Genomic DNA, 25,874 nt, shown 5'->3' on the forward strand with positions numbered 1-25,874 from the left:
TTAATTTACATCTACTGCATACGTATCTGCACCAGGATCTATATATATATGAAGACAGACGACATGACAACTCCCCAAATGTGAAGCCAAAGCGTCTCGATCACCACCTGGTGGCGTACTGCAGTATAGGTGATAAATCCTGTCTCATCCATGTTAGTGGATCGGACAAGGACAAAGTACACATCAGATACATTTTTCACAAAGATGGTTTATGTCATTTTAGGCAATTCTTATTTAGGTGTTGTATTTATGTATTTGCGGTAAGTTTGGTTTTAATTATCTCCGCCCGGGAGGTTGTGTTTTCACCCCTGTATGTTATATTGTTTGTTTGTAAGAAAGATTAAACAAAAACGACTGAACACTAAACTTGGTGGAAGGATGTTGTATGGGTCAGGCAAGGATCCAGATCAGGGGGCGGATACAGGAATTCATTTTACTTTCTGTAACTTTGTGAGGTAGGTTTTTTTTTCAACATTTTCGTCGTCTAATAATTCATGAATTATTATCAATGAAGGTAAAAATCTATGAGTGTGTGAAAATTTGGTGCAGCTTGATTGGGATTGTTGGGCCTTGCCAGAGGAATGTGCTGGAGTGTAGTTATTTGATGCAGTTAGTTATTTGATGCTTTAAAAGCGGGTGAAACGTCATGGTTGACAGCTGAGACCCACACATCGGTGAAGTCAGCGAATCGGTGGTTCCTCGCTACCAGGGCTTCATCCCACGATCATTACTTTACAGACTCTGGTTCAAATGCGCAAAACATGGCAGCAGTATCCAAGATAAGTTCACCTCGTTTCTGGATAGTGAGAGGAAGTGGAGACGTCTCTCTCTACATACAGTCTATGATTGAAATACATGTGATAATATCTGTAACCGCTATGGCAGATGGAGAATTAATGATAATGTTGATGATGTAATTCTGTATATCATGCAGCCAGACTCAACAAAAGTGCTCTCAAAATTGAATTAGTACTTTGCATGTGGGATTGATTTTACATTAGCTTTGCATCTTTGATGATTACAGTTCTGATTGTACATTGCAATACAATTTGGTTTGGTCAGATTCATGGTTAAAGATTTTAAACAGTATTTGGAGGATCAGCATTGAGGGTGTGCTGCATTCATCTCATTAAGTATTTCAAGTACTTGGGAATCTACTGTGATCTAAAGGTAACAAAGTAAAATCAACTCTATTGCTTAACTTAACTCACTTGGCTAAAGGACTGCAATAAATAATAAACTATTTTCTGTAAGGTTCTATCATGCCAAAACATTTTAATTAAATTAAAATACATCTGCCAGCATGCTGTCATTCCTCTACAGTTTCTTTGTGACCAGTGCTTTGAATATCAGGTAAAATATTGAATGTTATCATAAAAACATTTCCTAATTTCCTCCTCTGAAGAGATGGCATTAGGGAAAGTATCAATCATTGCTGTTTTGACCCTCTTGGTTTGTCTCCGAAATAAAAGGACAGCGGCACAGGTCCTGCTCATGCATCTGCTGCTGCATCTTCTGGAGCATCTGCTGCATCCTCTTCAGCTGCAGAGGCCGATGACATGGTGACAAGGGACAAGGGGACAAGGGACAAGGGACAAGGGAGAAGCAGTGGGTGAGAGACAGCTTACATAATAACACACATGGGTCATCAATTCACATCAGCATCTTGGTTATGTAATACCTGTTGCCATGTGTTATTCATTGTCTGAGGTTTAAAAAGGCGTCATACAGGATTATTTTTCCACTCACTTCTTCATCTTTCATTTTGATGATTTTCTCTGTCTCCACATCTGGAGTGGGCAGCGACAGGATAGGGATGGGGCTCTCCACCCGCTTGTCTGCATTCATCTTACTGTAACACGACAGATCAACATGAGGCATGGCAGCAGCACAACACTGGCTCATGAAACTGTGAGTGGTCAGAGTCTGGAGTGCTCAAATAGCAGTGAAAAAAGTATTTGCTCTGAGGGCTATTTCATAGTGAAATTCTTAAAATCAGACCATACATGTAAAAAAAAAAACATTTGTAGTAGAAACCAGTCTTCTTCCTGTTTCCACCTTCACAGAGGCAAAACACCCACGCAGAAAGTAAATAAACCCACTAACAAATAAGTATGGCCACCAGATGGCTCTACAACAGATACAGAAAGAGCAAACAGATGACATGGATGTATACAAACCATTGGACAGAAACAAATGACAACTTGTTAATAGTTTGGATTGAAATTGAAAGGAGGGGGGAGCGCTTGCTTACATATTACTGTCAAAGTATTAAACGTACACATATTAGCTATACTGTCATTTCATTTGTCATTAGCTTCCAAATAAGACCAGGTTATTTTGTTGCTTTTACCAAGGAGGTTATGTTTTCATTGCTGTCTTGAATAACTTGAATAGAGCGAATTCCTTTAACATTGCAAGATAGGGCTTTTTCTGTTACTTTTTGTGAATTTCTTAAGAAATATTGGAGAGATCTTGATATAAAAAGTCAGGCAAACTTAGAGGACGGATATCTACAAGTGTGTGAAATCTAACTTGACTTGATGTGAATTTAAGGGCACAGTTGGGCCTTGGAGAGGGTAAGCGCTCAACTGAGTGCTATTCCAGTTGTCTTATTAATGAATTGTTCCAATTAGGACTCCTCCTGTCTTTCCTGTCTGTCTCTCTTCCCTCTTCTTTCATCCTTCGACCCATCACCCACTTCTGGATAATAGTTGCTGGGTTCCACAACTCTAATGATGGAGCCCACTATAGTGATAAACCTTTAACAAGACAAATTGTGAAAAGTGGTGACAGAGAGTTTACATCTACTGTTGTGACTGCAGCCTATATCCCCCCTGATGCTAATGCTAAACTGGCAATGAAAGAACTGCATGCTGCCATTAGCAAACGACAGACTTCACACCCGGAGGCAGCCTTTATTGTTGCGGGTGATTTCAACCACTCCAGCCTGAAGACTGTACTCCCCAAATTCCACCAACATGTCTCCTGCGCCACGAGAGGAGTCAAGACTTTGGACCATGTTTACACCAGCATGGCTGGTGCATACAAAGCCGTCCCCCTCCCCCACCTAGGTCAGTCTGACCACCTCTCTTTGTTCCTACTCCCCAAGTACACACCACTCATCAAACATGTGAAACCCACAGTGAGGACAGTTAAAGTGTGGCCAGAGGGAGCTGACTCTGCTCTACAGCTCCGGTTCAAACACAAGGCCACACTGGACTCCCACACGGACATCGACTCCTATGCCTCTTCCGTTCTGGACTTCATCAACACCAACATCAACAGTGTCACCACCCTCAAACGAATCACTACATTCCCTAATCAGAAGCCATGGATGAATAGAGAGGTCCGCCTACTGCTGAAGGCACGAGACACCGCTTTCAGATCAGGTGATGCTCAGGCCTACAGTTCATCCAGGGCTGACCTGAAGAGGGGCATCAAGAAAGCCAAGCACTGCCACACGCTAAGGATTGAGGAGCACTTCAAGAACAACTCCGACCCCAGACGCATGTGGCAAGGCATCCAGGCCATAACGGACTACAAACCCACCAACACCACCCCCCAAAACAGCGATGCCTCCTTCCCTGACGAGCTTAACAGCTTTTATGCTCGCTTTGACAGGGACAACCAGGAGGCGGCCATCAAGGCTGTGCTCTCTACCGACCACCAGCCCCTCACACTCTCCTCCACCGACGTGTGTGCTGCACTGAGCAAGATCAATGCACGTAAGGCTGCTGGCCCTGATGGCATCCCCGGACGCGTGCTCAGGGCCTGTGCTGGGCAGCTAGCTGAGGTCTTGACTGACATATTCAACCTGTCACTGGCCCAAGCAGCTGTCCCCATGTGCTTTAAAACCACCTCCATCGTGCCGGTGCCAAAACACTCCACTGCTGCGAGCCTTAACGACTTCCGCCCTGTTGCACTCACCCCTACCATCATGAAGTGCTTCGAGAGGATGGTCCTGGCTCACCTCAAAACCTGTTTACCACCCACACTGGACCCCTTCCAATTCGCCTACCGTCGGAATAGGAGTACTGAGGATGCCATCTCCACGGCACTACACTCCGCACTTTCTCACCTGGACAACAACAACAGCTATGTGAGAATGCTGTTCATAGACTTCAGTTCAGCTTTCAACACCATCATCCCCTCCAAACTGATCACGAAACTCAGTGATCTAGGTATCAACACTTCCCTCTGCAACTGGATACTGGACTTCCTATCCAACAGACCCCAGTCTGTTAGGTTAGAGAACCACACCTCCTCAACCCTCATCCTGAACACCGGTGTGCCACAGGGCTGTGTGCTGAGCCCTCTCCTCTACTCCCTCTTCACCTACGACTGCACACCTGTACATGGTTCTAATACCATTGTTAAGTTCGCAGACGACACAACGGTGATTGGCCACATCAGCGCACGAATGATTGAGTCCGCCTACAGAGAAGAGGTCCAGCACCTGGCTGAGTGGTGCGACGACAACAACCTGGCTCTCAACTCCAAGAAGACCAAAGAGCTCATTGTGGACTTCAGGAAGAAAGGTGGCACACACACCCCCATCCATATCAACGGGACGGAGGTTGAGCGTGTCGCCAGCTTCAAGTTCCTGGGTGTCCACATCTCTGAGGACCTCTCTTGGACCCTCAACACCTCAACCCTGGTCAAGAAGGCACACCAGCGTCTCTTCTTCCTGAGGAGACTGAAGAAGGCCCATCTGTCTCCTCAGATTCTGGTAAATTTCTACCGCTGCACCATCGAGAGCATCCTCACCAACTGCATCTCAGTGTGGTATGGCAGCTGCTCTGTTGCGGACCGGAAATCATTGCAGAGAGTGGTGAAAACTGCCCAACGCATCACCGGTTCCTCACTCCCCACCATTGAGGCTGTCCAGAGCAAGAGATGTCTGCGGAGGGCGCACAGCATCGTCAAGGACAGCTCACACCCCAGCCACAGACTGTTTGCCCTCCTCCCCTCTGGGAGGCGCTACAGGGTCCTCCGTTCCCAGACCAGCAGGTTCAGGAACAGCTTCTTCCCTGCGGCTGTCACCCTGCTGAACTCTGCACCACGGTGATCCCCCCCCACACACACCTCCTCCAGTGACTGTACTTCCCCCCTTCACCCTGGCTTGGACTGCCACACACCCTCCTCCAGCCACTGAACATTTGCACTAGACTGTTATTTTTGTATACAATATTACTACTACCTCATTCACTTACTTTCTCATGTTTATCTCACTTACTAACACCACTTATACTTACACCTGCACTTTATATACACATCATATCTACACTACCTACCTCTATTGCGGCTAGTCTTGTATCTATACTGTTCATATTCCATATCTATTTCTTACTGTACATATCTTATTTATTTACATATTCCACTTTTCATATGCACATACTCTGCACTTTTTCTGCTTTTTTTTTTTTGCACTTCTGGTTAGATGCTAAACTGCATTTCGTTGTCTAAGTATTTTGTACTCTGTGCAATGACAATAAAGTTGAATCTAATCTAATCTAAAAACAACAGTGTTCATAACATCATCTTTCACATTCAGGTACAGGAACTGTAGGCTAGTATTAAACTAGTTACCATTATTCTCATCAGCGTCTGAAGATAAGCCCCTAATATCTTTAATTGTATTGGATTTGGCTAGTACACTGTTAACCCCTGAAACTCCAGCAGTGTTTTGTGGACTCAAACACTTCACCCTCCCCTCCATCGGCATAGTGGTGAGTAGATAATGAGTGCATTTTCATTTTTGGGTGAACTATTCTTTTAAGTTTAATTTTGAATGCCACTACAGACCCATCATCCTCACACACAGGTACTTTCACTATGCTGCCTGACATGCTGTCTGCTAACCAATCAGATACCAAGAGCCAAAAAAGATCTGTGCTGCTTCAACAGAATTTTGATCCAATTATTCTGAAATTTTTAAGTATTTAATTATTTGGAGGAGTTTAACTTAAACTGGTAATTTTATTTATACTCAGAGCCGTTTTGTGGTGCAGTTTATCACACCACAAAAAAAGTGAGTACATTTATTTGTTATATTATTTCACAGGGGCACTGTCACCTCACAGCAAGAAAGGTTCCTGGTTCGAATCCCGGTTCGGCCAAATTTAGCTGCAAACAAAAGTTCCCAAAAAAAGCCATATTTCATGTATTAGCAGTCAGGAAGGAACTGCCATGATATCAGAGGTGGAGGACACTCAAACAGATCCAAGAAGGATGAGAGCGGGTTCAATCTGCTTTCCTGGTTTCATGGGTAAGGGGAATTCCACACCAGCCTCAAGCTTTGGCTAAAGTCTACAGAAATAACCAATGATTGTATTATATTTCTTATGTGGAGTTTATCTATCCCATACTGATGTGCTTCTATGAATTGTGCTCATTTGTGTATTGTGTAATGCTCAGTGTTTTATTTTGTCTACCAGCTAATTATTTTGAATGGTGCACTGTCCCTGCAAAAATGAACATAAGCATGAAAAGGAAATGAAAAGGAAAAAAGGCCACTAAAGCAAAGTAAAGGGCTTTTTAGACAAACATCAGTCAGTGTGTAAACACACACCTGGTCATGGTCTGGATGCACTGAGCTCTGTAGTTTTCGTAGTGGCAGTCATTGGTGATGTCTTTCAGGTCATGCATGTGGGTTCTGATCAGCATGGTCCTGAGCTTCACAAAGTCGCAGTGGGACGGGTTCTCCACTGCACACAGGAAAAGATTGACTTAATGCAAACCAATGTTGTCATGGTAACTGAGACCTCAGGCCTTGTGCAGAGGGCTGGGGAAGACGGACACTAAAGTCCAGTTGAGAGATTCTTACCCTCCACGATGCCCCAGGGGTAGAGCCTCCCTCTCACCCTCTGACCTCGGGCTTCTACCACAGTGTTGCTGCCGATCACTGCAAACGGAGTGCTCTCCTGCACCACAAACACACCACATGGAGACATGTTACTGGAGACTTCACTCAAAGTAAACTACCAAAGTTCAATAAGTTTACCCAGCATTAAGATTGAAATAGTTCAATTCTAGCACTAAATAAAATCTTAGAAAGCAGAAGGAAACAGAAACGGATATTGCTATTCTGGGTATTGTCTTTTAGTATCCTGAACAGGCATCTCACACTAATAACCAGAGCTGCCAGATATGGTAGTGGAGGAGAAAAGCATAACATTGCCTGCTTAAATGTTGTGCTGCAGATGAGAAACATGTTTTTGACTCACCTTCAGCTCTTTATCTTGCTGCTTGAACCCCTCATCTTCATCAGAGTCGCAGTCAGGGAACTGGTAGATCTTTATCCCATACTTACCTATCTCCTCTCTCAACTAGGACAAAGCACACACACATCAAAGATATGTTGGACAATAGGAACACGCACACACACACACACACACACACACACACACACACACACACACACACGCGCACACATCCTCCCACTGAGTGCTAGTTTGTGGCTGCCCTATATAAAAGCTTTAAAGCGCCAGATAAAATCTTTCACCACTAAAACAAGCTGAAAATGGATCTCCCATCTAGTTTCCATATATTTGACCAAAGCAGCTCAAAAGATCAATATATATATATATGAACTCATATGCTTTTGATTCACATTCAAGGTTTGGCATAGAAAACCATTTTTGTTTTGGCAGCATAATGTGGGAGTAGTTCCATGTGATGGGTTATTTGTTTGTTCTCACTTCTTTCTGAGAGCAAGATGAGAATGGATACTCTAAATCTCATGATAAACATGAGAAGAGGTTTATGGGGAGCAGAGTTTATCACAGGAATCTGCACTTGACACCAGTGCTACAGACGGTTTGAGCATCTCAGCTCAGTGTTTTTGCCAATTTGCATATTTGTTTATTTGCACATCCTAAACAAGGCAGAGTTGTGAATTATGTCAAAGCCATGTTAAGGCCATGAAAGGGAAACATGTATAAATATGTAATTTTGATATAGAGCTAGCCCAGGTAAACAATGAGTCTACCTTAGCATTAGAGGAGGGAGTGCCTGTTAATATCTTTATTGCTAACTAATGAGCAAGTTGTGTCTCCACAGTGCAGAGGTACTAGTAGATAAACTGTTATTCATCAAGCAATATAGTCGTTACCTCCAACAAGGAGGTTGTGTTTTGTTTGTCTTGTCAGGATTACACAAAAACCACTGGATGGATTATCAAGAAACTTGGTGGAAGGACGTTGTATGGGTCTAGAAAGAACCCGTTTAATTTTGGTCACGATCCAAATAACTGATGCAGGAATTTTGTTTCCCCTTTTTGTCAGTGCATTAGCTTTGGCACAGTTATGCACTCTTAGGGCGCCATTCTAGTACCAATATGTAACCACCAGTTTGACCCTCTCTACCACTGAGAGACAATTAAAGTTGTTTGTGCAGAATTTCTTTATGCTGATGACGATTTATTGTTTTAATTAAAATTTCTCCCCCGAGTTAAATGTCAATATGTTGATAAATGGTACATTTTTCACGAGAATTAGATGAGATGATAGAAATCAAACTCATGTGCGTGAGTTAAATACAGAGCTGGGGTTAGGAGGCTGTAATGGCAGCTAATTCAAAAATACACCCCTGAAATGAATCAATTTGTATTGTTTAATTTGTACAAAACAGAAAAGGATGGGATGATGGAGGGAGTTATGAATCATGTGCGGTCTGACCTGCTCTTTGAGTTTCTTTATCTCACTGGGAGTGAGACAGTCTGCCTTAGCGATGAGAGGAACAACATTAACCTTGTCCTGCAGGGCCTTCATGAACTCCACATCAACTGGACGAAGCCTGCAGGAGGACATGATCTTTACTGAGTATTTTAAGGCATGCATGGACATACAATAGATACAGTGAGTACACATGCCAGTGTGTATATTACCCGTGTCCGAACGGTGGAATGAAATACAGGCAGCAGTGCACCCTGTTGTCCTGGATGTTTTTCCTGTTGAGTCCGCTCTCATCCCTGAAGTACTGTTCAAACTGCAGATTGATGTAGTCCGTGACAGGCCTCCAGCTACCAAACACAAACATGTGGGTTTTTATGTAAACTCAACAAACTTTTTAAGTAATAGTTTAGACAAAGATCGATCAACACAGTGAAGGACAGTAGGTCTATTCAAGTACTGCAGCACAGATCTGAGCTGCTTGTAGTTTTCTGAAGTATTTTCATTTTATGCTTGATGTATTAATAAGGAAACATTTAAAAACTAGAAACTTTTTACTCCAATACATTTATCTGATGACGTCAGTGAATAGCCACTTCACAGAACAGGTTTATGAAATAAAATGCAGAGTAAAATAATAGCACCAGCAAATGCAAGTCCCCAATGCTTTTGACCACACATAAGCACAACCAGCTAAAGAACCCCAAACTTATACAGACTGAAAAGTACCAGTATGTTTTCCGATGAGATTACTTTTTACACCTTAATAAAGGCCTACTTCCAAAATATGAGGATACATCCTCACCTCAGTTAATGTGAAACTCTACATGAAAGCAGATTCACAAACAGTAGAAACTAGAATTGTAACCTTACAGTTGTAGAGTGTGTGTCCGAATAGTAATATCCTACTGAATCTCACATTTTGTTCCTAAATTATAATGTTAAATTATGTCCAGAAGTGTTTTTACAGAACATTATGATGGCACCATAAAGTTGACCTTTGACCCTTTCAATATAAAATGTCATCAATTCATTATTTTATCCTCTTAGACAAAGTAATGTGTTGATTCTTGAGTCCTGGCCAAAAACCCATTTCATGAGGTAACAGTGGCCTTTGACAATGAAAATAAAATCAGTTCATCTTTTCATCTAAGTGAACATTTGAGCCAAGTTTAAAGACATTCCTTCAAGGCGTTCACAGGAATGAGAGAGATGGACGGCCAACCTGTAAACATAAAGCTTCCAGTGACGCCTGTCGCTGGTGTGTGGACATTAAACAGAAGCAACAGCAGATCAATACAACAGGGCAGTGAGGCCGTGAAATATAATCAACGTCTTAATCAAATCAAATCAATAGTGTAGCTGTGGAAAAACAAATGGAGCGAACATGGCGGACGGAACAAAAAACGCACAATCCCTCATGATAAAAAATAACAGCTTTAAGAAGAGAGCTTTTCTGGCTGGTTGTGGTGAAGCTGCAGAGTTCTCACAGGAAACGCTGGTCGGCCGTGCACAGGCTCATATAAAATTAAAATGAAAGTCTCCAGGGGACATGGGGACATCAAATCCCCACAGTTCAGTCATGCAACACTTTATTGAATTTTCTGTGTAAAAGAAATCTGGTGTGTGAAAACCACAAAACAGAAACAGAACAAAAAGGAGACCTCCAATTGAAGGCCCTGCAGGACAAGATGTTGCATTCTTTTTCATTTCTAAATGAGCAGATGGCAAAAAACGTTCTAACAGTAACATAAACCGAAAAAACTTCCTTTGAAGTTCCATTTGACTTTCTAATGCACCAAGAAAAATCTTCACACATATATGTTACCATGGTTAACCAGAGGATATGCACAGTTAAACTGACCATGATCATACGTGCGCTCTGCTTAGGGCTTCTGCAGTGTTCACCAAATAAAATACTTTAAATGAGTGTTTCACCGCATTCAGAATGAAATTTATGGTCACACCGGTTAAAGAATGAGAGAAAACCAGGCCTAAAACTTTAAGTAACTGACATTTATATCATATTTTAATTGACTCCATTTTGACTATTAAACCATGTTGTAAGAAATACCTCCTGTTTGTTTGATTTAAGACAGTTAAAGCTCAAAGATGTATCAGTTTAGTATCAAAGACAGTGGAGTCTCTCCTTTGTGCATCTTAACAACAGTACAGGTAACGTGTATTTTTAAACATACGTCCGTTCTTCTGTCTCTTCCTTCACTTTCATACGCCAACCACTTCCTACTCTCCCTTCTTCCCTCTTTCCTGTGCCATCCTTCCTTTCCTTTAATCCCTCTCTCCCATACCGATCTTCATTTTGCTTTCCTCGCTCCATCACTTCAGTCTCCATCCTCTTCACTCATCCATCTCATGTCTCATGCTGCAGTTCCCAGGTCTGTGATTGACTGTGCTTGGTTGGAAATCCAAATATTTAAAACCTCAAATCAAACCATTTCTTCTTCACTTTCTTTTTCTGCTCTGTCTTGAAAACGTTTGTCTGCCCTCTTCCTGTCCTCTTTCATCCCTCCTTCTCCCACCTTTTCTATTGTCCTTTCTCCCCCTTTGCCATTCTCCTTTCCCTCGCTCCTTTCAGTCCCCCTTTCACACTTCTTCTCCTCTTATTTCCTGTTCCCTTTACTGTCCTCCTTCCACCCATATCTCACTCCACTCATGCTGTGCCACTTCAGGTCTATTTGCTGCTTGACTGGACAAACAGAGGATCCAGTTCTGCAGTTTACCGACCATTGCCAGATGGCTCACAGCTTTCACTACGACAGACTATATATGACTGCTCCCCAACAAGTGAAGACGCCATCGCTCCCTGGTGCCTGGCTGCAATATAGGTCATGAATCCAGCATCCTTCATGTTAGTGGGCTGGACATGGGGCAGCTAATAAGGCAAATACGCGTTACATATTCTTTTGTCAGAGATAGTTTCTGTCATCATCGTTCTTATCAGACACATTTTGTCTAAGTTGTCATTTTTCCACTAGGTTTGGTTTTGATGTTATAAAAGAGGATAAAAAACATCACGATGGCTCCATCTCCATGATCCCTACGGCACAGACTCTTGCTCCAAATGCCTTCAACGGTGCAAGATGGCAGTGTTCATATCTGGGACGTTTTGGCATGATTTCTGGATAGTGCCAGGAAGAGGGGATGCATCCATCTTTACTATGGTGACGACACAGAGCTGAAAAGGCAGGGTCACATCATTGATGTGTAGGGGAACAAGTTCAATCAAAGGTCCAGTGTGTAAGATTTAGGTGAAAGGGATCTATTGGCAGAAATTGAATAGAAAATAATCCTAGTGATGTTTTCACTAGTGTGTTTCACCTAAATTGTATGAGTTGTTGTTTTCCCTAGAATGGGGCCTTTATATTGAAATACCTTATCCTCCTCTTATGAGTTTTTATAACAACTGAAGGTTACCACAGGTTCTCGTTCATGTTTGGAAGGGGAGGGTGGGGTGAGGGGGATTCAGCTGCAACATGCAGCTTCACCACTAGATGTCACTAAATTCTACACACTGAACCTTTAACTTAAAGGGGACATAGCATGCAAATTCCACTTTGTTAGTGCTTCTACAGGTTAATGTGGGTATCTGGCATGTCTACCAACCCAAAAACTCTGGGAAAAAAACACTTGTGCATTTTGTTATGGTTCCTCTAAGTCAGAAACGTCATGCTTGAGCGACTATCGTTTAAAATCATGGGGGAGAGGAGGGAGGGCATTTAAAGGAACAGGCACTCAAAACAGGTCACTCTGTGGAGGGCTGTTTTATACAGGGTAAAAAGGGTGCTGTTTTAAATGATCCTTGTGGTATTTTGACCAAAGTATGTTACAGACATTTCATTAAGACCCCAAGGAACCATATCAACTTGTGGTAAAATGGGCATTCTATGTCCCCTTTAAAGCCAGAGAAAGCTAACAGTATTATTTATCATACAATCTCAGAATGCCACTTTAATTGACCAGATCTTGGGATACACAGTAAACACCTACCACTCTGTGTTGTTGACAGGCGTCCCCAAACCCGGGGTGTCCACAATAGTTAGTTTCAACTTCACCCCCTTCTCTTCGATGTCCACCGTGTGCTTCGTGATCTCAACCGTCTGACTGATGCGCTCTGAAACATCAAACACACGGAGACATTCAACAAAGTCCATCTCCTGCACAGGTCTCTTCAGTCTTATCTGGGCTGGAGACAAAAACAAAAATCTAGATATGGGGACGTCTGATTGGACGGTGACTCACCCTCAGCATTGAGTAGTTTTCTGTCTTTATGCAGATCAGTGAGGAACAAGCTGTTCACCAGGGTGGATTTACCCAGACCAGACTCCCCTGTAATACACATACACACAGAGGTGAAGTACCGTACTTTTATGGGAATTCTACTTTACTTGTTAATTTTCATTTGATGCTGTTTTGTTTTACTTGTACTGCACTACATACACTTGCAAAAACAGAGACAAAACACACAATAAACAAAGTTATGAGTTTGATTGACACAATATATATAAGTACATATTTAAGGAGGAAATGAAACAGCCAAATCTGATGCGTATGTTGAGTAAGTCAATTTAACCTCCCTGCAATAGGTGCAAACTTAAGTTAACCAGTTAATCATAATTGTATAAAAGTACTGAATATACAGATGAGAAAGTTAGCAGCTAAGAGATAGCAATATGTATGGATTAATGGATAAAGGTGAATAAACTGTTTAAATGCATGATCAAACAAATACAAACAGTTACAAGGTCAAAGAGATAAGCGGAATGGGAATTCTGTGTGTGACAGCCAAGTGGCAGCAACTTTTTTTTGCCTCAATACAGGAATCTGGGGGCTCCAATCATCAGACCTGTGAATGGTAAATGGTTTTGTATTTATATAGATATAGCACTTTTCTAGTTTTGATGACCACTCAAAGCTCTTTACAGTACAGTTTTACATTCACCCATTCACACACACAGCCATACAGTGCATCTATTAGCAGCACTTTGTTGTTCTATGAGGAGCAATTCGGGGTTCAGCATCTTGCCCAAGGACACTTCGGCATGCAGATGGGGAAGATTGGGGATCGAACTGCCGACCTTCAGGTTGGAGGACGACCGCTCTACCCCTCAGCCACAGCCGCTCCAAACTTTATGTCTACAATTTAGAAACCTTCAAAAATTCAAAGCTATTAAACTTGTGTTGTGTAAGGGTATGTCTGTGGCATGTCCTGGAGTTTTCATGTCTTTACCTTGAACTAAAAAGTTGTTGTATTTTGCCTGAAGACATCTCCATGGCAATATTCAGTCATGATAGCTTCGCCTACTGGACACAGGTAATGACTTCTTCTATCACTGGGCCCAATCATGCAGTTATATTGTATATGTATATATCTCATCTGAAACTGCTTTCAGACATGCAATGAACTCTGGAGAATGTCCGGACATTATCCAGGAGCTGTATGTGAGAAGGCAAATGTCCGATTCCAAATGGCCCCACATGAGAACACAGCAGCAGACCCCCTGCAGAAAACACTGCAAGCGAATGAAGGTTGACCACTTTTCGAACACACAATAATACAAATAACCCAGCATAAAAAAGTGGTTCCATACACGTAGAAGACACAGATGAAGATGTCAAGAGAGCTGTTGGTGATAAGGGCCAATGCTTGTGTCGATGTGCTGTGACCAAAAACATGATCTGGACCCGGAGTTGATGTCTAACAACGGCTTCTGTCTTATATAAAGTATTTTAAAATGACGGTGCTGTGCAAATAAATGTGATTTTTCTTTCCTTATGCACTCCAGGGCATGTACACAGTCAGATACAACAAATAAATGGTGTGACATCACTTCTCACCTGCCACCATGAGGGTGAAGTCAAATCCTTTTTTCACAGACTTCCTGTGCACCTGGTTGGGCAGCGTCGCAAAACCAACATAGTCCTTTTCCTAGAGTTACATGGAGACAGAAGTGCAGTGTTAAATCAGCGGCAGTGACTCTGGCTCAGCAGCAGTAAGTAAATGTATACCGATCATGATGGCTGACACACAGGCTGCTGGGTCACATCTACTCCTTTGTGGTACAGCAGCTGTGTTAGTAGGACATTCCCATGATTCTCTTCATGTTTTATTGAAGTGGCAAAGAGAGTGTGGTGGAGCGACTGGGAGCATGCCCTGGGGTACACCAAGTATTCATAATGTAGAGAGGCAGGCAGCCACTGGCACTAGAGGAGGGGGGTGGTGAACAACACAGCAGAGACATACAGTATATGTGAATCCGAATACTTAGAGAGAGGAGGAAGAAAAAGGTTAAACAGGGTATGTGCAGGTCTTGAAAGTCATTAAATTCAGTTTTCCTAAAAAGAGCCTGGAGGATATATGAAAAAGTCTTGAATTTTATTTACAACTGTGTAGTGAAGTGCGGTTTGAATTTAAGACTGTTGGGCCTTTGCAGAGGTGCAAACTACTGAGTGACCTTCTAGTTGAAAAGGTTTTGTGTCTCTGGTTTTGTGTCTCTCATTATTATTTAGTTTTTCTTTGTGAGAGCATTTTGTGGTCCTTTAAATCTCTGGTGATTTTGTGAGTTGACTTGTCCCTTTAGCATCTTTCAGACATGCACTGAACTGTGGAGATCCCTCGGGCCATTGGGCATGTATGTATGTGTGAATGCAAATGTCCGAGTGAGAGCCTCCCGAGTTTCTGCGGGCTTTCCCCCGGCTGGCCCACAAATGAAAACTCCACAGAACGTCTGAGGACACAGCAGGAGATCGAGTGGGGGGTAAAAGACAATGTTTCTAACACACACAAATATAAAGAAAACAAATATCTCAGGATGAAAAAGCGGTGCCATCATATCTGCATAGGAATGAATATGTCACGTCCTGCCTCTGACAGCTGGGCCACCCCTCACCTCGTTGGGAACGCATCTGAGCATTCATGTCTGAAAACGTCTTGTGATAATTGCATCTCTTTGTAGTCCTTTACCTCAGCTCTGTCATTTTCAAACAAGAAAGACCAACAGTCCCTTTGAGGCTCTGGACCAGGGCCCCCCCTTCTCCCCTCGGGCCTGTGCCCTGCAGGCCTGTTCAGTGAGCCATACATACAGTAGGTCCAGATCATGTTAAACACTGACAAATACAAACAGTTGATATAAAGTTAAATAATGTACTTTATATGATATCAAAAAGTCATGATTTGAATTTGATGACTGCTGTAGGAACGCTGAGAGAATGACTGAAACAGGAACAAACAGCTCTGAGGGAGGCAGATGGTGTGTGATGTGGCCGAAGCAGACTGGTCAGAGAGAAGTGCAGCTCCCCCATCATGCACTAGATTTCTCTACTTGAGGATGCAACCAGCTTTAATGCCAAATCTAATGTAGAGAGCATGAGCTTGACTTGTCAGGGAGCGTGTGAGGAGCTGTGTATATGGAGGTGTGTGTCCGAGAGGGGGGAGGGATGTTCTCTGTGTGTTTCTGTCTCTTTGGTTTCAGTAACGCTTCCATATTGACATTTTGTCTGTGGATGCGTTTCACACCTACACACATTTCACAGAAATACACACATCCAGACTGCTGGATAACACCACGCTGCTCTGACTCAGACTCAGAGCTGCCGTCCAAGACGACATGAAAACACTGAACTGTGAAGCAGGACAATGGTAAAAAAGAATCATGAGTGGAAACTGCTCCAGGGATTTGGGGAGCTATGCAGCAAATCTGAAAATAAGGATGTTCACAATATGACCCCCTGAAGTCTGATACACATGTCAACATACAGCTTGTTTTCTGATATTAAGTAGCTTTAAAACTGGAATAAATCATTGTATTCCATGCTGTCTCACATGATATATTTTAAAGCTGAGTGGATTTCTTGATGCAAAGCTTCTTCCATGTGGGGATTTGCTGTATCTAACTTTAAACTGAAGGTTGTTTTTTACATGTTCTGCTGTTAGTTGGACAAAATAATGTCTGAACATGTTATTTTGGAGTTTATAACATACAACACAAAGTAATGATTAAAATTAAGCATTCAGTCTGTATCATATCAGAGAATGGTTGAATTAGTGGATGGTGAAATGAATGTCCTGCATTCAACTTTATTTAAGATGTTATTAAACAGAATCTATAGATTAATAGTCTGTCTTTAAACTGTCAGAGAAAAGTGTCTTTATTGGTTTGATTCCCAGCTTCTCAAATGTGAGTATTTCCTACTGCTTCTTTTTAGTTAGTCGGATGAAAAAAATGTTTCTGACATTTAATCACCTAAACAATCAATTGATTTGTAGTGATAATGAATTTAGATAGTTGCATGTCTAACCACCTTACACAGGATGAATACAAGTATATCTTCATATTTGAGAAGCTGTAATCACAGAATTCTGGCTTTTATTATTGCTTAAAGGTGACTGAGAGGATTCATTGATTAACAGACTGCATGACTGTCCTGCTCATCGTCAGCTGCAGATTCATGTTTACAGATGTTGGACAGATGTTGTGCAATGATGGAAATGGACGTGGGTAAGTGAGCATGGGGACAAGATATGAACAACTTCTGATTTGGTCCATGAAAACTGAAATAGTGACATTGTACAGTACTACATCATGTGGCGTGGCAAGGCAACATTCTGGTTAGTTCACAAAGTGCGACAAAGCTAAGACACAAAATAAACACACACAGTGTACACACAGTGTGTCTCCATGACTTCAGAGGACATTACATTGACTTACACTACTCCTTGATTGTGACTACTTGCCTAACCTTATACCCTAACCTTAACCTTAACCTTAACCTTAACCTAAACCTAAACCTTAATCTAAACCTAAACCTAAACCTTAACCCAACCTTAAGTCTCCATCTTAAAATGTAATAATCTATATTATGGGGACTTTATTTTTGTCCCCATAAGGAAGACAATTCCCACATCGTGAGCAATATGTGGAACACACACTCACACTTACACACACGTTAGTCTTTCTATAGTTCTGAGGACCCTCATTGACACAATGCATTCCCTGCTGGCCCCTTACTCTAACCTCAACCATCACAACTAAATACCTAGACCCAAACCTTACCGTGACCGAAAGCTAACTGTAACCCTATCGTAAAACCAAGTGTTCAGCCTGAAACATTCATTTGAGGGTTTGAGGACCAGACAATATGTTCTCACAACAGTAGACACACACACACACACACACACTGTGTCACACACGCCCACACACCTTCGTCCCCTGTGTTTTCTCTTACCTCTCCATCATCTGAGGACAGATTCCAGGGAGACGTCGGTGCGTTTGGGCAGCAGGTGCCAGCCACATGCAGGAGAATGTCCGGAGGGAATAAAAGCACAGGGTGGGTTTCTGGACACTCGCCGATCGATGCTTGGTGAATGTGAATGGCTGGAGGTGAGTGGTGACCTGCAGGTGCTCACCTGACCGGGGCGCACGGCTCCTGGAGCGGCTGTTGGCCGTCATGTTGGACACGCTCGGTGGAGGATGAGTCTGGATGATGAGGGGCGGCTGTGGTCTGGTCCCTGTAATGACGTCTGCACTGGGTCTCACCACTGCAGCAGCAAGATGTGCGTCCAACAGCAGCAATTAGACCTGCAGGAGTTCATCTATATCACACGCACACAAAAATCCCCGCATCCATCATTTTACACTGTGTGTTGTCGTGCGCGTTCACCGGTCTACTGGTCGTGCGCATACAAAGTGGTTGCAGTTCACACGCATCTCCAGCGGGTGGCAGTGTGACTCTGTTCCTGCAAGATTAATCACAGAGCCGTGAACAGCCTAAAGGGATAGTTCACCCAAAAATGAAAATTCACTCACTATCTACTCACCACTAAGCCGATGGAGGGATGGGTGAAGTGTTTGAGTCCACAAAACACTTTCACTTTTCAGTGGTATATAATGTATATATATATATATATATATATAATACAATTGAAGTATCTGGGGACCGATTCTTCAAATGTAAAAAAACAACCATGTTGTTAGCCTAAATGTCCAATGTGATCCACACATGAATGCGGTTTATATCAGAGCAGATTTAGGCTAAAAACACAATGTAAAACACGCCATTTTGAGTCAAATTTTAATGTCGGGGCTTACAGACACTTGGGTGACACCACGGGAGCAGTATGGAAGCATTTTATGTGTTTTTCTGTTTGTTTGTTTTTTAAGTTTGAGGAATCAGTGACCAGTTACTTCAATTGTATTGGATTTGGCTGCAACACTGTTTACCCCTGAAACTCCAAAAGTGTTTTGTGGACTCAGACACTTCACCCACTCCTCCATCATCATAGTAGTGAGTAGATAATGAGTGAATTTTCATTTTGGGGTGAACTATCCCTTTAACGTCCTGTGGCCCACTGCTTTCTCAAGAATTAGAAAACAGTACTTTTTAAACATTAGGCACAAAGTGTATGGTAAAGACAGCACATAGCATTTGACACTTTCATGCAATTATATACGACAATGTAAAATTCAATTTCCTTCCTTTTTATAATTTCCACAATACAAAAAACCCCACTGACAATAACAAAAGACACACACAGTTGAATCTAGGTCATACTGTATATTATCTGACCTCATCAAGTCCTACTCAAAATTAGGTAAGGTACTCCAGGCTTACCACCTACAAACATATTTTAAGTCAGTTTATCATTTTATAAATTCTCTAATAAGTGTCCATGGGGCACCCAGCCCCTTATCATAACCTTTAAGTAGTGAGGATGCACTCTTCATCGATAAAGAATCCAGGGAATCCTTCAGCCAATTATGTATATTGTAGCCGTCGAGTTTACGATTTACGATTGCTAAGTATTGTCCTCCTGACAGAAAGGAAGGCTTGATGCAACAGTACATTGTATGGTTCCTCCGACTTTTTTTCTATTCTAATTCCCAATATGCACACTACAGGGCATCTGGGGATATAAATGTTCATTATCTCCAGTAGAGTATTGGTTACCCTAGTCCAGACCATTGGACAGGATCACTGTAAATGCATGTATGTGCTGATCCTTCCACAGCCCTGCCAGCTTAAATCAGAGGTATCTGGGTCCATTTTGTAAAATTGTAAAAATCCTATTAAATGAAATACCTCACACAGTTTTATAATGCCCCCTATTTTTTCTAGATTGTATTCACATGTGCATGATTGAATGTCTCTGAATGTTAAACTGTGAAAATGCTGAAAAAATGTATTAAAGGAAGAAAAAAATCCGGCCCCTGATTTAAATCAACACTCAAATTGAATGAGTTTTTCCCTGACACACACATGACTCATTCCACCAAGTTTCATGGACATTGGTTCAGTTGCTTTTGTGTGATCTTGCTTAGATAGAAACATAGCAACAAACACACAGAAAGAGGTGAAAGTAACCTCCTTGATGATGGGAGATATGTCAAACCAGCTCCATGAGGTTTACTGCAGACTGTGCAGCTCTTTGCTCCCACAGCCCTCACTGACACTGCAGCATAATTTGCAGTTTCTCTAAATGAAACACGTACAATGGTCTGTGTGACTTGCTTTGTTAATAAATTATATATTAAATATCCTACTTCTAGCAGACCAGCTGTCCTAGCAATGCATCAGATGCTATAGTAACACCGTCTGCAAGTTAAGAACAGCCATAAGCGTTTTAAAGGATAGCTTCACAAACAGTGCGGTGGCTGGAGGAGCAGTGACAGTTCTCTCTCCTGTTCACATTCACTTTCCTGCATCTTCAGTCTTTGTTCTGTGCAAAGATCATTTCAAACGTTTACATTTATTTATATTTTTAATTTGCAGTCAAACCCTGCGTTAGTTGTTGTTCATTAAGAGTGTGAACATGAGTAAATGCAGCAGTGTTCGTATGGAAACCATGATGTACACCTGACTAGGAACATGGTGAACCTGTCCTTAGCATTAGCTGACCAGATGCTAAGTTAGAGGCTGTTCCAGAGCTTTTCTCTTATTACAGCAGAAGGTTATTAAATCTTTTATTTTCCCACTTGAAACAGTTAAAAGTCAATTGCGTACAAAGAGCTTCACAAGGTGCAAATGAAAACTGTATTAAAACATCATTCAATGAAAGAAAAACTAAAACAACATAAAATTCGGGTAATTTAATAATATAACACAAAGATGCTATTTTTTGTGAATATAGTAGCATCATGTGGGCCATATATTCGGCAGACAAAATAAAACTCTACAGGCTAAAACTATAGTCTACTACATGTAGATGTATCAAATTCAGGGCAGCGTAGTGGTCGTCTCACAGCAGGAAGTTTCTGGTTTGGACCTGACAGCCGACCAGGGCCTTTCTATGTGGAGTTTAGATGTTCTCCCCGTGTCTATGTGGCTCCTCCAACTTCCTCTTACAGTCCACAGAGATGCAGCTTAGGTTATTTGGAGACTCTATATCTCAGCTCTGTGACAGACTGGCGACCTGTCCAGGGTGTACCCCGCCTCTCGCCTGTTACTCCCCAATGGCTTTTTTTTCTTCCACTTTACCTGCATTTAAATACCAGTAGGAAACAAGTCCTTCACTGACACGTTCCTCGATTCACAAAACAACACACAACTGTCAATCTGTAAATACCATTTTTTTTATCTCAAAAAAATCGAAGTGGACTATTTAACGAAGGAGTAAACACACAGCCAACAGCTGCTGCATAGTCAGACATGCTGGTAATTTCCCTGCTTCACGAATCAATCACAGCTCGGTGTCAGAAGATGTGTCCCAGCGGTCAGTGACAGTGAGTGATTCATTCAAAACACACTTGGTGAGACTTGTCCCGCGGCGCTGACAGCTACCTGAGGGAGGAGAAGACAGCGGGGAAACAATGATGAGAGCGTGGGAGTGGAGGCAGGAGCAGGGTGCCATAACTGACTGTTTCCTGTGCTGGTTACATGGGTGGTGGTGGGTGTGGGTGGGTGTGGGGTGGGGTGGTCAGACAATGAGAGACCCTCCCCTCCCACTATCACCCAAAACACATTTGCTCTGATCTCGGGGCCAACAGGATCACAGTGACCTCTGTGCACAAACAAGATTAACGCTGGTCTCACTCTTTATGTATTTCTAATAGTTTCTGCATGCTGCTCCGGTGGCCCCGCTTCTGGCAAAGCTCAGTTACAGCAGCATGAGCCAGAGACCAGGCCTGAATGTAATAAACTGGGATTAACATGATGCAACAGTAATAACCCAGATGTTAATGTTTTAATCTCTGGCAGCTGACAGCAAACACCAGGAACCCTCGTCAAAATATCAACAATAACACTGCACACCTTCAACTTCTTGGTGCTGCCAAATACTGAAGGAATTATCAACGTTATCATGTTAATAAAAGAGATTATAATATTGTGTAAATAATTGAGCACTTCTCAATTTCCTATTGCCATTTGCACTCCAACATGTAAGTATTAGTGTTGTGTAGTATTTTATAATTCATATACCCCACCCAAAAATCCACACACTAAACAAAATAGCAATAGCATTTAAAGCATTCCTTTTTCCCCCTCATTTTTGTATTGTCAAATCTTAATGATGATAATCGTGATGCAAAGCCCTTTGTAATGTTGTCTTCAACATTTTTGTGATGTGTTGTTGGACAATGGACCTTCCCTCCTCATCCTTTCTGTTAACATAATGTAAAACTTTAATATGTGAAAAATACTTTATTCTGAATAAATCAGTATTAAAAGTAAACTGCTAATGTCAAATCTCCACCTGTAGTGACTCCATCATGTGTTATGGTTCTGTTTTGACTCTGACAGCTCTGGATAAGGGTTAGAGAAAGATCACATTACCCACAAAATGTATTTTCTAGGAGGTGGGCATGTGTGTGAGAAACATGCTTGTGTGTACCGTGCCCATGTGAGAACATCAGTGTACAATAATATGAGCCTTTCCTGCACACAGAAAGAGATGCAGCTCAGGGTCACACAGTGACTTCAGCTCGGAAACAGGCTAATGCAGGAAGGCTTGGAGCTCAGTGCCGGACAATAGCCCATCACATGCGCCCAACGTTGATTCCTTGGTCGCTGTCGAATACGCCACCGCACAGGAGGAAGTGCTCATTGTTCCGAGCCAGCCTTCTCTCTTTTTCACTGCAGAGGAACAATGGAAGCAGAAAGGGGTAAGGGCAGAGATAGAAGCAGGAGGGAACCTTTGTTTTTACTTGTACTAAAAACAATACTTTGTAAAAACGCAGGAATTCCAGGAAAAAAATTGATTAAAGAATTATGGTTCATGCTGATCCACTATGAGTCAATTGTGTCGTTCCCTGGTCCGTCTAAAAAACTAAATAAAGGTCAAAATGCCAAGAAAACACACAGTGAATGAGATTAGAGCTGATTTTTTATTTGTCAGACCAACATTGGTGACCTCCAGGTGTTTAAATACTTACTTAAACACTAAAGAGACAGAGATAAAGAGTCGATGAGGACAGAGACGTGCAGAGGCCAGGAATAGAAAGAGAAACATGCAGAGAAGAAGGAGATTTAGTGTGGCCGTTGGGTTATCTCTCTGATTGTGCTCCACAGAGACAGGAAATGGTGGCTGTTACACACAGGAAACGAGCTGATGGCGCAGATAAGTAGGGAAAATCTACTCCGGAAATCTAAACAAGTCCATGCCGATGCAGCTGGGGGACAGCAGATGGGACTGCTGGGAGGTGGCATGAGGATTAAAGGAATAGTCTCTTGAAAACACTCAAGGGTGTAGGCGTGAAAGCTGCTTCTGAAAAGTGTGTTGTTTTATTCCTTTGGCTGGTTTCAGTTTTTTCTGACTCTAATATATGTATCACAGTCCTTTAAACTAGCTGTAATCAAACCCCTTCTCAAAAAACCCACCCTAGACCCGGAGGTTTTAGCCAACTACAGACCAATATCCAACCTCCCCTTCCTGTCTAAAATCCTTGAAAAGGTTGTAGCCAATCAGCTGTGTGAGTTTCTCCAGGAAAGTAATGTCTATGAAGACTTTCAGTCGGGGTTTAGAGCCAATCACAGCACGGAGACAGCCTTGGCAAAAGTCACTAATGACCTTCTAATAGCTTCAGATCAGGGATTTGTGTCTGTCCTCGTTCTGTTAGATCTTAGTGCAGCATTCAACACTATTGACCTTCAAATTTTATTACAGAGACTAGAACAGTCAATTAGCATTAAAGGAACCGCCCTACACTGGTTTAAATCATATTTTTCAGATCGATTCCAATTTGTGCAAATTAATGATGAGTCATCTGTGCGCACCAAAGTTAACCACGGTGTTCCACAGGGCTCTGTGCTCGGCCCAATTTTATTCTCATTATATATGCTTCCACTAGGAAACATTATCAGGACACACTCTGTCAATTTTCATTGCTATGCGGATGACATCCAGTTATACTTGTCAATAAAACCAGAACAGTGTAATCGATTAACTAAACTCCAAGCATGTCTCAAGGACATAAAAACCTGGATGACCCACAATTTTCTCTTATTAAACTCAGATAAAACAGAGGTTCTAATACTTGGCCCTAAACACCTTAGAGATACATTATCTAATGATATAGCTGCGCTAGACAACATTGCCCTTGCTTCCAATGAAACAGTCAGGAACTTGGGAGTGATCTTCGATCCTGATTTGTCCTTTAATTCTCACTTAAAACAAATTTCTAGGACCGCCTTCTTCCACTTGCGTAATATCTCAAAAATCAGACATGTTTCTTTCACAAAAAGATGCAGAAAAACTAGTCCATGCCTTTGTTACATCCAGACTTGTTTATTGTAATTCCTTATTATCAGGCTCCAGCAGTAAGTCGTTAAAGACTCTGCAGCTTGTCCAAAATGCTGCAGCACGTGTCCTGACAAGAACAAAGAAAAGAGACCACATTTCTCCAGTATTAGCTTCGCTACACTGGCTTCCGGTTAAATCTAGAATAGAATTTAAAATTCTCCTCCTCACCTTCAAGGGCCTTAATAATATGGCACCATTATACCTCAAAGAGCTGATAGTACCTTATCAACCCACTAGAGCACTGCGCTCCCAGAATTCAGGCTTACTTGTTGTCCCTAAAGTCTCTAAAAGTAGAGTAGGAGCCAGAGCTTTCAGCGATCAAGCTCCTCTCCTGTGGAATCATCTCCCACTTTCAGTTCGGGAGGCAGACACCATCTGTACGTTTAAGAGTAGGCTTAAAACCTTCCTTTACAATAAAGCTTATAGTTAGAGCCGGTCCAGGCTTGTCTTAGACCTGCTCTTAGTTATGCTTCTATAGGTCTAGAAGGTCAGGGGACACATGACACACAGAGCTTCTCTTTCAAGCTTCTCCTTCCTCTTCTCCTTCCTTATCACATCAAAGAAATGAATATCTCATCAATACATGTTACTGACTTGACTTCTTCGCCGGAGTCCCTTTGCCTTATCGTCCGCAGATCGTCCGCGGCTGCGGCCACATCGTGGATTATGATGGTGGATCGCGTATCAGAGATCGTAATGGTGGATCCAGTATGGCGGATTCTGTATCGTGCTGGCATCTGATAATGGTGGTGGACCACGATCGAGGTGGCTGCTGACCATAGACTATGATTGCAGCAGGACTGCTTGATATATAATATTTATCCTCGGATCCTCGACCGTTACTGACAATAATCCATCAATTCATTGACCTTCAGTTATGCTTCAAAATGTTTATTCTTATCAATGCTGCTAAAACCCTTATCTTTCTGATGTTCTCCTTTACACTTGACATCTACTGCACTTCTGTCCGTCCTGGGAGAGGGATCCCTCACATGTGGCTCTCTCTGAGGTTTCTACGTTCTTTTTACCCTGTTAAAAGGTTTTTAGTAGTTTTTCCTTGCTCTTGTTGAGGGTTAAGGGCAGAGAATGTCACACCTTGTTAGTTTAAAAAGGCACAGAGGTAATGATGTCTGATCTACTGAGCGGGCTACATGGCTTTCATAGTACTGCCATACAAGCCAGTAGACAGTCAGATTTACCTTTGGCCTCAGTGTACCCTCAGGTTCGGCTTGTAACGCTATTGCAATTAAAAGCCTGGAACACCTGATGACACCAAGGTACACAAATGAAGATATGTCACTAACATCCACCGGAGTCTGCATGAACGGGACCAAAGGTGTTATTGATGTGTAAAGCCCTATGAGACAAATTGTGATTTGTGAATATGGGCTATACAAATAAAATTTGATTGATTGATTGATTGATTGATTGATAATATCCCTCTC

At 42.2% G+C, this 25,874-nt stretch overlaps 1 protein-coding gene across 1 annotated transcript; it reads right to left on the minus strand.

The window, feature by feature from the left end:
* Positions 1–970: 970 nt before the first annotated feature.
* sept5b (septin 5b) lies at positions 971–18,411 on the minus strand. Its single transcript, XM_034602889.1, has 12 exons — positions 18,100–18,411; positions 17,919–17,929; positions 14,532–14,622; positions 12,936–13,022; positions 12,684–12,807; positions 8,891–9,025; positions 8,682–8,799; positions 7,230–7,331; positions 6,830–6,926; positions 6,575–6,710; positions 1,750–1,852; positions 971–1,542 (listed from the first exon to the last, which is right to left on the minus strand). The coding sequence occupies exons 1-12, from the start codon at positions 18,140–18,142 to the stop codon at positions 1,426–1,428; spliced, it is 1,164 nt and encodes a 387-aa protein (XP_034458780.1). The 5' UTR covers positions 18,143–18,411; the 3' UTR covers positions 971–1,425.
* Positions 18,412–25,874: the final 7,463 nt, after the last annotated feature.

This window comes from Hippoglossus hippoglossus, chromosome 12 (genome assembly GCF_009819705.1).
Source record: "Hippoglossus hippoglossus isolate fHipHip1 chromosome 12, fHipHip1.pri, whole genome shotgun sequence".
Classification (NCBI taxonomy): Eukaryota; Metazoa; Chordata; class Actinopteri; order Pleuronectiformes; family Pleuronectidae; genus Hippoglossus; species Hippoglossus hippoglossus.

What these genes read in the sequence shown, in the direction of transcription:
- sept5b (XM_034602889.1), bottom strand. Translation starts at nt 18,142, where the DNA reads ATGACGGCCAACAGCCGCTCCAGGAGCCGTGCGCCCCGGTCAG. An exon ending in TAAAGAAACTCAAAGAGCAG is followed by an intron (nt 7,332 to 8,681) that starts GTCAGACCGCAC and finishes GCTTTGTCCTAG; the next exon opens with TTGAGAGAGGAGATAGGTAA. An exon ending in CCCCTGGGGCATCGTGGAGG is followed by an intron (nt 6,711 to 6,829) that starts GTAAGAATCTCT and finishes TCCTGTGTGCAG; the next exon opens with TGGAGAACCCGTCCCACTGC.